The sequence below is a fragment of the Oryctolagus cuniculus genome, chromosome 1 (assembly GCF_964237555.1).
Source record: "Oryctolagus cuniculus chromosome 1, mOryCun1.1, whole genome shotgun sequence".
NCBI classification, from domain to species: domain Eukaryota; kingdom Metazoa; phylum Chordata; class Mammalia; order Lagomorpha; family Leporidae; genus Oryctolagus; species Oryctolagus cuniculus.
Genome location: NC_091432.1, coordinates 153,648,626 through 153,664,299, shown reverse-complemented (window position 1 = coordinate 153,664,299; position 15,674 = coordinate 153,648,626). Strand labels below are relative to the sequence as shown.

Genomic DNA, 15,674 nt, shown 5'->3' with positions numbered 1-15,674 from the left:
AGCACAAGAGCTGGTATTCTGGCATGGGCTTGTTAAGCCAATGCTTGTGACACCAGCATCCTGTATCGGGAGTGCCAGTTTGAGCACCAGATGCTCCACTTCTGATCCAGCTTCCTGCTGATGCACCTGGAAAGGCAGCAGGTGGTGGCTCAAGTACTTGGGCCCCTGCCACCCATGTGGGAGATCCAGCTAGAGTTCCAGTTTCCTGGCTTTGGCCTAGCCCAGCCCCAGCTGTTGCAGCCATTTGGGGAGTGAACCAGCAAGAGCTCTCACTGTCTATCTCCTCCTCTCTCTGTTGCTCTGCCTTTTAAATAAATTAATTTTTTTAAAAGTAGTATGATGGTGATTCCCAAGCTTGGTTTGCCCAAAGTGAATGAACGTGAAAAAAAACTAAAAATAAAATGATATTTAATGTATTTCAATTTGAAAATAAATACATATTGTGAATAGGAAAGGGAAAGACAAAGGAGAAATTGGCAGAATCAAGTAACTGCAAACCATGGAGATTCTTCCAGAGTGAGAAATCACTTACCAAGAGCAAATAACTCCAGAAGCTTAGCTCACAGGACTCTGAGACATGAAGGGCAAAAATGAAAAAGGAACAAAGTTTAGGTGATCAGGAAAGCCAAAATGTCTACACTCCTCCAGTACCAAGTGCCATGCTGACTCAAAGAAAGCAAGCCATACCATGTGGAATCAATTTTTATTTCTGAATTATACAGAGAGGCTATATTGATATATTGTGTTGTTACATATTTTGTATTATTAATCCACACTATTTGAGAGGAATTCATTTATTTAACAAAACAAAATCTAATACTTTATTCTGAGCAATCCAATACATGGTAGAAAAACTTTAAATATATAAAAGATTAATTTGTGCACATCTAAATGCTTCTAAGGGAGCAAACTATGGAGGCATCATGATAAGAAGAGAGTTGCAACAAAGTTCCATAACTGAATACCCAGAATTATATCTAGCAAAAAAGGCTAGGAGTAGGGACTGCCTCATATCTCAGAGTATGTCTTGTAGGGTTACCCCATAAGACTTATATGGCTTCAACAGGAACTTTAGGGTCTTCTTCCAAACCCAGCTAGTGTCATCAAATAAACTGTCCCACTCCTTGACAGTATCTTTTGTGTAGATTTTTGTTTTTTCTCTTAATCAAGGAGTGACCTAAAGAGCAGTTACCACTTTCAGAAAACAATGCTTTTGTCTCCCATTAGCCCCCTTGGTTCCCTTAACTACAAATTTATAGAAAAAGTGCAAAGCGGTTTCCAGAAGTCAGAACCAAAGCAAGAATGCTGCAAATGCAAGAGCTAGAGAGCTGAATATGGGAACGTTTACATCTGTCTACCTACCTGTTTAGGGATTATGTTTTCAGCATTTGTCTAGGAGTCTATTTACTTGAATTGAATTTACATGATAGCTTTTCTCTAGCACGTGCAATTAAATTAATTTGTATTTTTAAGATAATAAAATGTCTACGTATCAGAATGGTGGTTATGCAGCCTATAGAATAGTTCAAACAAAATTATTGATTGGGAAAGATGTTCATAATTTCTGTGGAAGGAGACTGAGCTTCCAATACATCCCCTTATAGCCTTCCATAACCAGGCTGGACAGGGCCAGATAAAATGTGAATGGTAAGATTGTTGCCATGTTTGGTTGGCTCTAGCAAGAGCCTTTTATCAACAGCTCTTGTGTTCTCAGATTGGCACCAACACTACTCTCTGAGACAGGCACAATGTGGGCCTCCAAAAGCAGAGGTGGGCAGGGGGAGAAGGTGGCCTGTAAGGTTTCTCTATAGGACAAGCCAGGTGTTTAGAGGAAAGAGATCCAAAATAACACAAAGTTCAACAGGCTACCAAACTGAAAGGGACCAAGAGGGGAAAATCAAGTCTATGGGGACGGACAGCTGATGCACCTGTATTGCAAGGCCATGTGTGGAAGGTGGATGGGAGGTGGACATCAAGCAAATGAGGTCAGTGAAACTCAGTCACCTGTACAAAGATGTCTACTTCAAAATTCTTCAGGTCAATTACAGCCCAGGGCTCAAGGTGTCGGAAATAGCACACTCCCCAGTGAAGTTGCCACCACAAGGCTATGGAGGAACTCCTCTCTATGTTTTGTGTTTATTTCTTATTTGTTTAATAGGTAATACAGGTTGTTTAGTGGGTCATAGGTGACACTGGAGGGTAAGAATGGGTCCCACAGTAATGTGAAGACCTCAGCAACACCTACATGTGACTAAAGAGAAGCTTGGGTCTTGCAAGTCCTACCTGAGCCACGCTTTGTGGCTGGAGTAACTTCATCTTTTTCAGTAGGCCAGGACTTTTATTTCACTGTCTTTTGGTGTCAGAATTTCATTTTGATGAAAATTAGTTAATGTGTGTCCATTCTGTTAGAGATAGTATCCAAATGCAACAGGGGGATGCTGGAGGAAAGGATGTACTTGCTAGAGCAGAGGCTGGTAAGCTCTTGCTGGGAAGATAGTAAATATTGGAGGCTCTGTGGGCCAGATGGTCTGCTGTAGCTGCTCAGCTCTGCCACTGTAGTGTGAAACTAGCTGTGCAGGGAGCAAAACCATATTTCTGTAACTGTGTTTCAGTAACACTTTATTTATGGATACTTAAATTTGAATAATTCTCATGTAGTGCTACAGTTTTTTTTTTCCCCAATCAAAAATGTGAAAACCATTCTTACCTAACAGGCCCTACAAAAACAGTGATATACTAGCATAGAGACCCACAGATCTGAAACCATGCTGTGCTTTAAAGCATATCACTTTTCATAATTCAGGCAGGAGAGAAATTTGGACATGTAAGTTTTGAGTGGGTTACCTTACACTTAAGTCCCTGATGCTTAAACTATAACATCTTGAACTAGTTTATGGCCTAAAATACAGACAGCTATCAGAAACACAATATTAATCCAACATGAAGATATCCTAAATTCATCAGAAAGTGACAATTTCCTAAAAGATCAATTTACATAAGATATAATGCCCAATTAGGAAGATTTCCCTATGTGAAGGTAAAGGCTTTTCATGTGCGTGAAAACCAAGTGTGCACTTGGTGGATGACTGTCTTACACCTGTGCCTGAGTTATGGCTCTCCTGGTAAGCTTGGGATTTTAAAGGTGGAATTACTTGGGGCCAGCTTTCCTGGGGAGAGTTGAGCCCTGTGTTCTTTAAACCAAGAATGATCACCAAAGAGAAGTCCAGCTAATCTATGGAAAGAAATCTACTCACACCTAATAGTGGATTAAAGTTATCTTAGAAGTGAACACCAGTATAAGGGACCAGATGCGACTGCACCAAGGGTTAACAAAACATTGAAATGGAACATACTACTTTCTTGCTAAGGTTCAACTAAAATCTTTGAGGCACATAATTGGCAAAATAGGAAAATACACACAATTTCATAAACTATGTTTATCCCCTTCCTGTTTTCCCCCTTAGATATTTAGAACAGCACTAGGTAGTGCAAAGTGGAAAAAAAGTAACATCAGCTCTGTCTCTCCCAGGTAGACGGGTTTCAGCAGAACCACGAAGCACAAAAGCATCCTCTTCATCCAGCCATGGCCAACTACGACTTCTCTTTGAGCTTCAGGTCAATGCTGTAAAGGAAGGAAGGGAAACAAGACACATTTAGGATTGGTTTGGGTGACACGCGTTTGCTTTTTTCCTTAAGCACCTTACTGAAGATAAACCATGCATGTTTTTTAATACTACATAATCCTCCCCTAGTTGCCAAACTTTTCTCTAAAATTTGGATTCTGTTTGTTTTCCCAAAATTGTTTCTGGAAGCATTTTACACCTTTTCAAAATCATCCAGTGAAGAAAAGATCTTGTGCAGGCTCATTCCTGAAGTCGATTAAGAAGAGGAATCTTATGCATTGTGGAAATAAGGGATCTGTCCACTTTTGGTAAATGATCTTGTGTGTGTGTGTGAAGCAAATAAATATTCTGCCTGAAATAATGAGGCAGTGAATAATAAAATAACATCAGCAAGAATTCCCCAATATTTTGTAGGACCCAAAGGATTTGATTGAAAGGGACTATTCTACGTTAATGAATTGGGTCTTTATAACTAAAGAAGAGCTTATTTTTAAGAATTCCAGGGATTTTCCAAACCTAAGAGTACTTTAAAAAGTCTGAGGAAAATGAAATTAAATGTTAGGCTGGGGCTGGTATTGTGGTGCAGCTGTGGCTTGGGACACTTGCATCTCAGAATGCCTGAGGCTGAGCCTCACCTCTACTCTAATATTGCATCTTTTTCCCAATGAGCGTCCTAGGAGGCAGTAGGTAATGGCTCAAGTGCTTGGGTCGTTGCCACGTGGGAGACCCAGATAGAATTCCTGGCTCCTGGATTCAGTCTGGCTGCTGGCTGCTGCAGCCATTTGAGGAGTGAACCAAAGGTTAGAAAATCTCCCTCTTTCAAATAAATAAAAATAAATGAACTTCTTTTAAAAAGAGAGAGATAAGCTTATTTTGGTGCAAAAAATTTGAAATCTGTGTATAGTTTTTCCATAATACCATTTTCCTGTTACTGAATACAGAACAACTTCCTAGCACAACTACCCAAGAGGCAGAGACCTAAAAGGCAGGGAACCACCAGAGGAGGAATTTCAGTTATGAAAAGAGAAACAATTGCTTTGAAAAAGGCAATTTAGGAAGTATCTGCATTTACTTATCTCTGCCCTCCTGAGACTTCAGTCTGTGATGAAAAAGTTATTGTGCTTTACTTGTGGAATTTGAAACGGTTGAGTCTTTTCATTTAGTAGCTTTGCAAATAGGAAGGTTGCTGGCATTGACTGGCTGCCCACCTACTTGACAGCAGCAAGGGATTTTTCCTTTGGTAAATCCTCAGCAAGTCCATCTCAGTGGTGGGGTCTTGGCCAAGTCACCTGCCTTCTCAGTTTATCTTTTTGTAAAACAGAACCATCATGTCTCTCTCACAGCATGCTAGGGATTCATTTGTAAAGAATGAGCATATTGTAATGAGTGTTAGTAGTAGTAGTAGTTGAGTGTGTTTTTGGAATTGGAAAATCATTCCTTTGTTTAATTACTCAGGCATAATCTCATTTTCTCTGTGGATTTCAGAGCCTGGCCATTCTGAATGTCACATGAAGCCGCCCAGGCCATAATGAATGAAAATCTGTTTTTTAGGCCCTCAAGGATCTGACTTGCTTTCTTATCTGTGGAGTTTTACTTTGGAGGTGGCTTCTTTTTTACCACTGTGACTCCTGGGTCCTCTTTCCCAAACATCTTTTGTCTTGTTTTCACTTCTGAAAAGTATTTCCCAGCTATAGTTATGCCCAGAAGTCTGGATTAACTTTGATTTGGTGATTGGAACTCTACTCTTTTATTCTCAGATCTTTGGCTGGATTTCTCTCAAAGACCAAGAGTTTATTTGCTAAACCAAAATTTGAAGGATATTCTCCAAAAAGTGTGAATGTGGGTCAGAATACTTGTATTCATCTCATGAAGCTTAAACTGTGTGGTCACTTTGCTCCACCATTGCAGCCCCTGAGGAAAGTGAACCAACACTGACAGCAGCATGCTCACCTCCAAATACTATTTTTCATACTTTTTTGGGGGTCAGTCTTTTAGGATTTAATTCATCTCTTTAGTTTTTGGTAACCCACAGAAGGAAGACTGAAACCTATTGACCCAGTTCTCATGGAGCTAATGAAACTACTGACAATGCTATTGATTTAAGTCTTCCAAAACAGAGCCATCCCTGATAATGTGATTTTTTTTTATGTAAGTGAAAATATGAAAAAGTTGTGCTACAGGTTTTAGGATTTGAGTAGGTAAATAAAATGCAAACCTAAAAGTGAAGGAGAAGCCCCTAGGGCCATTTTTAAACACAGGATCCTTTTTGAAAAAAATACTCCTTTTAATGAGTATTGAATAGAAAAGCATTCTTCCTCATTTGGGGGCAGCTGGGTTTGGTTTTCTAGAACCAACTTGAACGTGAAACAGCAGTCTTCCCATGGTTTTCCTACCAGCCCTCTGGACTTCTCATGTGAGGTTCGTTACAGTGTGTGACATTGCAGTTTAAAGAGTGGAAACACTTGGGTATCCTGTAGGAAGCAGGAGGGGAGCCTTCCCTTCTCTCTCTGCAGCGGTGAGACCATGACAGGATCCACTCATACTCATGTTATTCTCGGTCTGATCAGGCCCCTTGAAGGTGAATCTTTGCCTGTGTTGTAGTTCACCCACTCACCACCAGCTCCTGAAGGTGTAAAGTGCTTCCATCAGAGCTCCTCACTGCCCTCGAGGGCCTGGGGTGGCCAGAGGCCTGTGGAAGCTAACAGAAATGCCCGCTTCCAATACAAAAGGAAGCCAGACAGCCAGGGCCAGAGTCAGCGATTCTCACCACTCTGGCCCCCATCCCAGATCTTGTCCTGGGTGCTGTGGCCGTGGGGTGGGGCAAGGGAAAGGAGAGGGAAGCCAGGACAAGAAGGTGCTCTTTTCAGCAGTGGGGAGGAAGAGTAACACTTTGCACCCTCCTTGCCTCCCACACACCCCACACTGGCGTTAACCCAAATGAGAAGCAATGGTTTGCCTTCTCCTCAACCCAAACAGCCCTCTAAATGAATGAGGAACACAACAGTTGAAGCAGGCCCAGGAGTGGGTAAGCCCGAAGATGTAGCAGCCACGGGTAGACCAGTGAGTGAGTGGGCTCTCAAGCCATCCATCCACACAGTGTGTGAACTCGGTACCCTTAACTGCTCCAGAGGGTGCTGCTTGGGGAAGGGAGGGAAAACTGTGCTGTATTTGCAGAGTCAGGTTTGCCTGAGGTGTTTTGGCTTTGCAGAATTTCATGTAGCAACTTTGTGTAGCAGTTGTTTGCATCTCAAAGAGGTGGGACCAGAGTGTCCTTGAGAAAAGTTCCTATGTCATTTGAAAGGTCCCTTTACAGCCTTGTGCTTTGTGCACTTTTCAGTTGGAACTTCCTTTTTGGAGTTTTCTGCCTAGGTTTCCTTTACAGTGTAAGGTCACCATGGCAACCGCAGATAGTGCCCTGGGATTTTTCCAATATCTCTTTGGATCCCCAGGAAAAGGTTGGAGATCCAAAGAGAACAAAAAGGCGACAAAAGAAATCCACTTAACTGCTTTTTGCTTCTCCTTCCTGATTCCTGGGAATACAGATAATGTTAAACTCCCCACAATGAAACCAAATTAGAAGTCCCTAGCTGGATGGTCTGGTTGTCTCAGAAAGTGTCGGTGACCACAGTTTTTCCCTGCAACTGACTTGGCCATGAACTATACTCTTTGGTGAGTGATGTTACTCTTAATTATATCATAGATGGCACAACCATTCCAGCATTGAGTCTACTTACTGCTCTGTGATATAAAAACCGTTGTCTGCACAGGTGTTAGTATAGACACTCAGGTCCCATATCCCAGTATCTGAGTTCAATGCTGGGCTCTGGCTCTTGACTCCAGGTTCCTGCTAATGCAGACCCTAGGGCTCTACCATACTTGTTGACTGAAGTAATTGAATTCCTGCTACCCATGTGAGATCTCAGTTGAGTTACCGGCATCTGGCTTTGGCCCTTTGGGGAGAGACTCAGCAGATGGGAGCTCTCACGTCTCTCTCCCTCTCTCTGCCTCTCAAATAAATAATAGTAATGATTGGCTCCAGGATGGTACAGCCAAGTTTTGAATCCCAGTGCCAGGCCATGTGTTACTTAAATATGTAAGTACTATAAAATGTTGGTCTTGGCTGGCGCCGTGGCTCAATAGGCTAATCCTCCGCCTTGCAGCGCCAGCACACTGGGTTCTAGTCCTGGTCGGGGCGCCGGATTCTGTCCCGGTTGCCCCTCTTCCAGGCCAGCTCACTGCTGTGGCCCGGGAGTGCAGTGGAGGATGGCCCAAGTGCTTGGGCCCTGCACCCGCATGGGAGACCAGGAGAAGCACCTGGCTCCTGGCTTCGGATCAGCATGATGCACCGGCCGCAGTGCGCTGGCCGCGGCGGCCATTGGAGGGTGAACCAATGGCAAAGGAAGACCTTTCTCGCTGTCTCTCTCTCTCTCACTGTCCACTCTGCCTGTCAAAAAATAAAAAAAATTAAAAAAAAAAGTTGGTCTTGTCAGATAACCTCTCTGTGCCTCTTTCCTCATTTGTAAAGCATAGTTCATGAGCTTATTGTAAGGATTAAAACCAGACACTGTGAGTTAAGCTTTTTACAGAATCTGGAATGTGATAAGGACTCAATAGTTGTCAGATTCTCATTTCTGACAAGGTGGGAATCATCCAACCACATCATTCCTGAAGTCTCATCCGGACTCCACTGTCTCCTAGAATTTGCAGACAAGGACATTTTCTCCCCTAATCACCAAAAATTAAGTTCAAATGGAAGTTCCAACTTTCACTAATTAAAATGGATGATGTAATTCAGAAAGCAGCGCTGCATTTCTCTCACCCAAATGTTCTTACATCTGGCACAAATATTCATTTTCCACTTGTTTTGGGTTTGGAAAAACCTAATGCTATGTAAAGATCTGGGTTGTCCCGAGTGGTGATGATGATGTTAAGATGGCAAACTTTTATTTAAGTTTCTAATTTCAAGAATAGAGCACATGAAAGCTGAACATCTAAACAGAGTTTACCCAATCCTCAATGAATCTTTCTCTTTCAGAGCCCAGCCATACAACACTACAAGTAAAACCACATAGCAGTTATGAATGGTGAAGTCTTACTCCTTCTCCATAGAAGACATTTCTGGATCATTGTAAAGGCAGCTAGTTCTGAGTGCAAGAAAAAAATAGGAAGCAGTCATCATTTTCTCCATTATCAACAACTCTGTTAGCACAACATATTGGGGGCATTTGGAGCTGTTTAACATGCTCCCATTTCCAATACAGGACAAATCCACACCTGAACAGAAGATGATAGAACTCAGTTGTGATTCTTAGAGCACATGTTTAAAATGTAGTAATTATCCATGGTTTAGAAACAAAAAAGGAAGATTAAAAGCTCCAGAAACCTCTGGTAGTCTCCTCTGTCCTTGTCATTTTTTTCCTGACTTTTCAAGTTATCTTATTCAGAGAATATAAAGTTTCAAATTATATATGTACCCCAAATAATCAAATCTCTACACAAAAGGGAAAATTATGTGTGTACCCCAATTAATAAGATACTCTACACAAAATGGAAAATCTTTTCTTTAGCAGCCTAGTTTTCTTTACACATGAACACAGTTAACTTTCCATTTTCACAAGAATGAGGATTTTCCAAGACACTACAAGAAAAAAAAAATGCCAGTGTCAGTCTTCCATCTTGTGGTAACAGGAAAATCAAAGGACTCTTGGCAGTCTCAATAGCAGAGCTGTGTTCAGGTAGAATCCATGAATCCAGCACTGAACTAAACTGTCTATGTCCAGGAAGAAAAATATGACCATATAAAATAATGAAATAAAAGGTTTTTGATGGTGTTTGCATAAGATGAGGTTTTCATCTAAGCTGAGGCATTTCTGATATTCTGTATTGGTGTGATTCCTCTTTTTAGAAAATTTCACACTTTTTTATTAATTCCTGATTAATACTTAATATATCTCAACTTTTATTTTTTTTCCTTAGTAAACATTCTATTATTGGCAAGTAAACACTATTTAAAGGGATTCTATGGATCTTTTTAAATGTCTAAGTTCCTTTTGTAGTGTGAATGATTTAGCAAGCTAATTTACCTGTTTGTACATAGGTAGTTTGTTGAAAATGGCAGAAGTCTTTCATCCCAGGCAGGACAGCACCACCCCCACCTCACTCCTCACCATTCTTCCTGGTGGTTGGGTACTTTTATGGGGAATATTTGGCAACTTGAGTGAACAAGATAGTCAAAGAAGTGGTGACTGTGTGCTAGGAAAACCTAGCAAAGCTGGAATGGGACCAAGCAAAGGCAATCTTCCAAACCCAGCTTTCCTGCTTTTTAATATTGAGTAATCCCTCCAAAGAAAACAGCAATTTGCAAGCCATTGAATAGCATCCCTCCAAAGGCAGTACATGGATTCGTCTCCATTTTCAAAATAAGAATGGTTCTATGTACACTCTTTATCCTTGAAAGTATTTTCTTTCCTGCATGAATCTAAGATTTTAAAGAAATAATAAGTCAGGTTGTGCAGATCACCTCCTAAAGGTCCATCAGAGGTCAGATGCCAAGTGAGTGGGTGTGTGTGTATCTGAGCAGAAGGGGGAAATCAAGCAAAACAATAGGATAGACAGGTTTGCTCCCTGACAAAATATGCAAGGGACTTCAAAAATTCATGGGAAAATGGAATTAAAATTTTGGTGCAAAAATTTTTTGAAATCCAAGCATAGTTTCCTCATGCATCTTACATGAACTTTTCTTAAAAAAGATTTATTTACTTATTTGAAAGACAGAGTTACAGAGATGGGGAGGGAGAAAGAGAGAGAGAGATATCTTCTATCAATTGGTTGGTTCACTCCCCAAGTGGCTGCAACTGGCCAAAGCCAGGAGCCTGGAACTCCCTCTAAGTCTCCTATGGGGGTGGCAGGGGCCCAGGTACATAGGCCATTTTCCACTGCTTTCCCAGGCACACTAGCAGGGAGCTGGATCAGGTATTAGAACCAGGGCTAAGGACGGCGCTGCAGCTCAATAGCCTAATCCTCCTCCTTGCGGCGCCGGCACACCGGGTTCTAGTCCCTGTCAGGGCAATGGATTCTGTCCTGGTAGCACCTCTTCCAGGCCAGCTCTCTGCTGTGGCCAGGGAGTGCAGTGGAGGATGGCCCAAGTGCTTGGGCCCTGCACCCCATGGGAGACCAGGAGAAGCACTTTGCTCCTGCCTTCGGATTGGCGCAGTGCGCCGGCCACAGCGCGCTGGCCGCGGCGGCCATTGGAGGGTGAACCAATGGCAAAGGAAGACCTTTCTCTTTGTCTCTCTCTCTCATTGTCCACTCTGCCTGTCAAAACAAACAAACAAACAAACAAACAAAAAAACAAAACAAAACAAAACAAAAACAAAACAGGGCTCATATGGGATGCTGGCATTGCAGGTGGTGGATTAACCCACTCTGCCACAACACCAGACCCTAACATGAACTTTCTGAAGATCCTTTAAATACATGGGTTTCAAAAAATTTTTTGCACCAAAATAAATTTATCTATTAATTCCACCTTCCAAGAACTTTTTGAACTTTCCTCGTGTATTTGACTTTGGTTAGACCCAGCCTAAAGCTTTGTAATTAAGTGGAAATTCAGGGCTCATCTGTGAAGAGAAAGAACCTGGGGAATATTTAGCCTCTAGCCACAGGTTTGCAGTAATTACATTTTCTGAGTCAGAAATCATCCTTTCGTCTGTCCTAAGACTCAGGGGCCACTACAGTGGCTGAGAGGTAGTTGAGAAGATTTAGTGGGCATGCCACAGCGGTGGGATTCTGGGGCGTTCTTATCATCTGTGAGGTCGAGAGCAGAATTCTCTCTCCTTCCATGCTTCCAAATGTGCAGATGTATTTTAATCCCTTAGATATGTGATGTCACCATCAAAAGAAACAAGCATTCTTCAGGCAAATAGTTTACACGCTGGATTCAAAGCAAGATGGTATACTCCTAAGATCAATCTATTTCTTTTTATTTAGCCCTTTACTTGAAAGCAGAAGTTTTCAAAGCACAGACCTGAGATGGGTATCAGAGCTTCACCAGGAATTTGTTAGAAATGCAGATTTTCCAGTCCCACCCCAGATCTACTGAAATAGAGTCTTTGGGGTGAAGCGCAGGATAACAAGCGGTGCACAGTAAAGTGTGAGAACTGCCGCTCCACAGTAATGAACGTGTCCCTGCAGAACGAGTTATTTTACACCGAGAGCCACTCAGTCTCTACTGTGTGCTGGGCATGAGCGGCGTGGGTCCTTTAGAAAGAAAACCAAGACTTCTCAGGGACAAGGGAAGAAAACAAAATGAGGAATGGGAGAGAAAAAATCTAAACTTACACAACTAAACCAAAAAACAACTACTTCACTACCATAGCTAAGTGGGAAGTGTATAAATATTAAAGGAAATAAATCTATCAAAGGAGGCAAGATTTCATGGTAGGACAATTTGGACAAAAAAACCAAATAGGATATCATGATTTCATGGTGGGTTTGGCTGTAAAATTATTGGTGTCCTCTCCCTTCGCCTTTTATCTTGAAAATAACTGTTTAATTCCATTAGTATGTTATCATCCTAGAAAAGTAAATCTGAAAGAGAAACTCACTGAGGTGTCTCTCTGGGGAAATTCATGCACAAGTCAATTTGAAAATAGATCAATGTTAACAGGATACGCTACACCCATACTTAGTTCTTTGATCCCTAATATTTTCCTTACTTACCCAACTGCTTATTTATAACAAATGAGGTAGACACTATGAAGGTACAGTTAGAATAAAAAAATTACATAATATTGAATTCTCTTTGTGTAAATGCATGATAGTTATCTTGAAATGAAATTATAGGACAGGGATATTAAGGCAATTAACTACAATAATGCTAAGTTTTCAAAGCAAAAACTTTCCCTTTCATTTTAAACAAAAAATATCCACATTAGGAGCATAGAATTGTGGGCAACTCGGAATAAAAAATGTCTAAATGGATTGTTTTAATGAGAAACTGGCATTTACAAATATGCATAAGTACTTCGTTATTTAGTCAGATTTGTAGGATTTCTGCTTTTGCAGTATCTATTAAAATGAGAGTTGGCAATAAAAATGTACAGCCTAAGCAACATTTGAAATGGGGTAGGAGTCAATGTACTTAATCCAGCAAACTTTCCAAGTAGTATTTGCCTACATTTTACATATGGTGTCAGAAAATTTCTTTGTAACTTGGAAAGCAGGAAAGGCAATGATTGGCTACTCATTGAGAGCAGTGCTGGGCTGATTTCCTATTGGCTGGACTATTTTACTACTCGGTAGGGGCATAGTACTAAACAATTTCTGCCCAGTAGAAAAGATATCCCCAATGCTACATTTTATTGTGCTCTTGGGCATTAATCAGTTTTATACCTAATTCAACCATCTTAACCAAACATTCTTTTATAGATTGCCTATTTAATAGTCCCTCCTTACCCATGATTTTGCCTTCCATGGTTTCAGTGACTTGCAGCCAACAACCATGTTCCAAAAATATGAAATGGAAAATTATATAAATAAATAATTCAAAGGTTTTAAACAACTTTTAGTGTAGTGTATTGTTGTAATTGTTCTATTTTATTATTAGATACTGTTAATTTCATAGTGCTAAATTTATAAATTAAATGTTATTATGGTATGAATGTATAGGGAAAAAATTGTATTTATAAGGTTTGCTTCTAGCTGTAGTTTCAGGCATCCCAGGAACATATTGGAACACATCTTGCACAGGTCAGAGGGAATACTATAGATTTCTAGCTTCTCAAATGCTCTCTGAACTAGGTCCTCCATTTAATAATTAGTTGAGTAAAATTATTGGTATTCATTTTATACTTGCCTTTTTGAAAAGTCATACAATAGTGAACAATGACTCTTTCCTAGTCATCAAAATAGTTCAGGGGCTATTAGTTAAGTGATATTTCCAAGTCACTAAATAAGTGTTGTTTTTTAAATCCTGAAAAGGCATTAAACTGATTCTATAAAAATCTCCATAAATGTTGACTTGCTATCCTTTCACCCTGTTGGTGTGAATTAGTGAGGATCTATGGTTTTGGTGTAGGTAATGATCACCTGATATTACATTCAATATGGCAATACCTGTGATATGTTTATACTGTGATGCATGTACATTAAAAAAATTAAACAGTGAAAAAGGCATTCCCTAAGATAACCAAGATTATGGGGGGAAATGGAGCAAGATTAACAAAGATGGCACCAATTGTGGGCTACTTTACAAATCTGTAGGAGCAGATATTAACCTGTAGATTTTTATCCAGCAAAATTTTCAAGAAATTTTTAGAAAGGAATATTATTATCAAGATGCAAGAATAAGACACCAGGCATGCAGATTCTCTCAATTCATTCCTGAATGCAAGCCAACGTCACGCCAGCTGCTAAATGAAAACCAGGTCTTACTTAGCTGCTTCTGATGCTTCCCTCAGTTCTTCATCCAGTCTGCATGAGCAAAAATTATCGGCGTAGAAAAGAAACAAAAAAGAAGCAAGCAGAGCATGAGAGTCACTCAGCAAAGCAGAGCCAAACATAAGTGCTGGGATACGCTTTTAAAAACCGTCCTCTGGAGCACCAAGACTCACTCAAATGTGGCGTCATGTCCTCCCATTCAGTGTTCATGTACATTTACTTTGCAAATTCCTTTGTAAAGCTAGGTATACAAGTTGCAACATGCTGTCTGAATAAAGCTGAAAACATCCACATCCGTGTGTTGGGTACAGTTAAAGTTAGCTTGCAGCCTGGGCCAGGTCAGGGCTGGATCTGGTTTAGTAGGTTCAGTTGCAAATCAGGTTGACCTCAACAGCTTTACACACAGGACAAAGACTGGAAAGGGCATACAAGGGACAGACACAAGAACCTCGGGCTCTGGTAGCATGTTGAGGTCACCCCCGAGTAAATCACTGGTGGACACACACAGAGAGGCCAGCGTGAATTGTAGACCAGATTTTACCTCACACTTCTCTTATACGATCTCTCTTCATCGTACCTTATGAGATAAAAGACGCACACCATAAAGAAAATGAGCAAACAGAAGGGGAAAAAACAACACATAAATGTTTTATACAATGGTCAAAACTTAAAAGACCTATCCAAATAGTACATGGGCATTTGGGAGAAATCTAACTTTCATTTGATAATAATCAATAATTTATAAATATATACAGTCAATTCTCATTATTTGCACATTCTGTGTTTGCAAATTTGCCTGCCACGGTTTGATCCTCAGATTTGGAGCATAAGAACTACAAGCCAGAACAAACCTCCTAACCTACCCCGTCTGTGGTATTGTGTTATTAACAATGGAAAGTGAACTAGACATTACCTGTTCACTAAAATATATTTATAACCGCAAAACCTTTTTGGGTCACATGTGGACATGTGCAGGGTGGTGAAAATCTGAGTTGCTTTTCTCATTGTTGTACTTTTTGTTGCTGATTCTGCTGCTTGAACTGTCCCTTAGCATAGTGTTGGAGTGCTGTGTAGTATTCCTAAGCACAAGAAAACAGATGTGCCTTACAGAGAAACACTTATGTTAGATAAGCTTATTTTAGGGACAACTTACAGTGAAGTTGTCTGTGAGATCAATGTTAATGAATGAACAATCTATACTAAGGAAGGTGCCCTCAAACAGAAACACATGTCAAACAAGGTGATGTACTGATCAGTTGATGAACATGTGACCACAGCTTCCTCTAGAAATAACAGTTCAGTATTTGCTAATGAAGTGTTTGCAGCGACTTTATAAAAAAATAACTGCCACAAATAATGAGAATCAACTGAAATCAATGACTATAAATCTGATTCCAGGTTGGGCAAATTTTTCTTTTGTTGAAGCCCTTTGATGACAGGCTCCATCCCACCTGAATATGGTTTTGAGCTTGGCCAAGACCAGATACTTTGAATGTTAGTAATAAAAAGAAATTATGGCTTCTATCAATTAGAAAATTACATTATGTGGAAATAAGACAATGCAAGCCAGTAATGGAGAGGGTGTCCAAGGAAACAGATTAGTAAGACAGA

General features: G+C 40.5%; 1 protein-coding gene across 9 annotated transcripts in view; it reads right to left on the bottom strand.

The window, feature by feature from the left end:
• Positions 1-686: 686 nt before the first annotated feature.
• PRUNE2 (prune homolog 2 with BCH domain) overlaps positions 687-15,674 on the bottom strand; it is a 316,953-nt gene continuing 301,965 nt past the window's right edge. For 2 of the 9 annotated variants that reach the window (XR_011379490.1, XM_017341931.3), the window contains exons 17-19: positions 14,605-14,640; positions 8,720-8,767; positions 687-3,622 (exon numbers count right to left, since the gene is read on the bottom strand). Coding sequence is in view for 6 of the 9 variants with exons in the window: in XM_017341931.3 (XP_017197420.1) it covers positions 3,592-3,622; positions 8,720-8,767; positions 14,605-14,640 (115 nt within the window). In the remaining 3 variants the exon portion in view is untranslated. Of the gene's footprint in view, positions 3,623-8,719; positions 8,768-14,057; positions 14,097-14,604; positions 14,641-15,674 lie in introns of all 9 variants that reach the window. The other 7 variants (XR_011379489.1, XM_051858830.2, XM_051858833.2 and 4 more) reach the window with 5 other exon arrangements.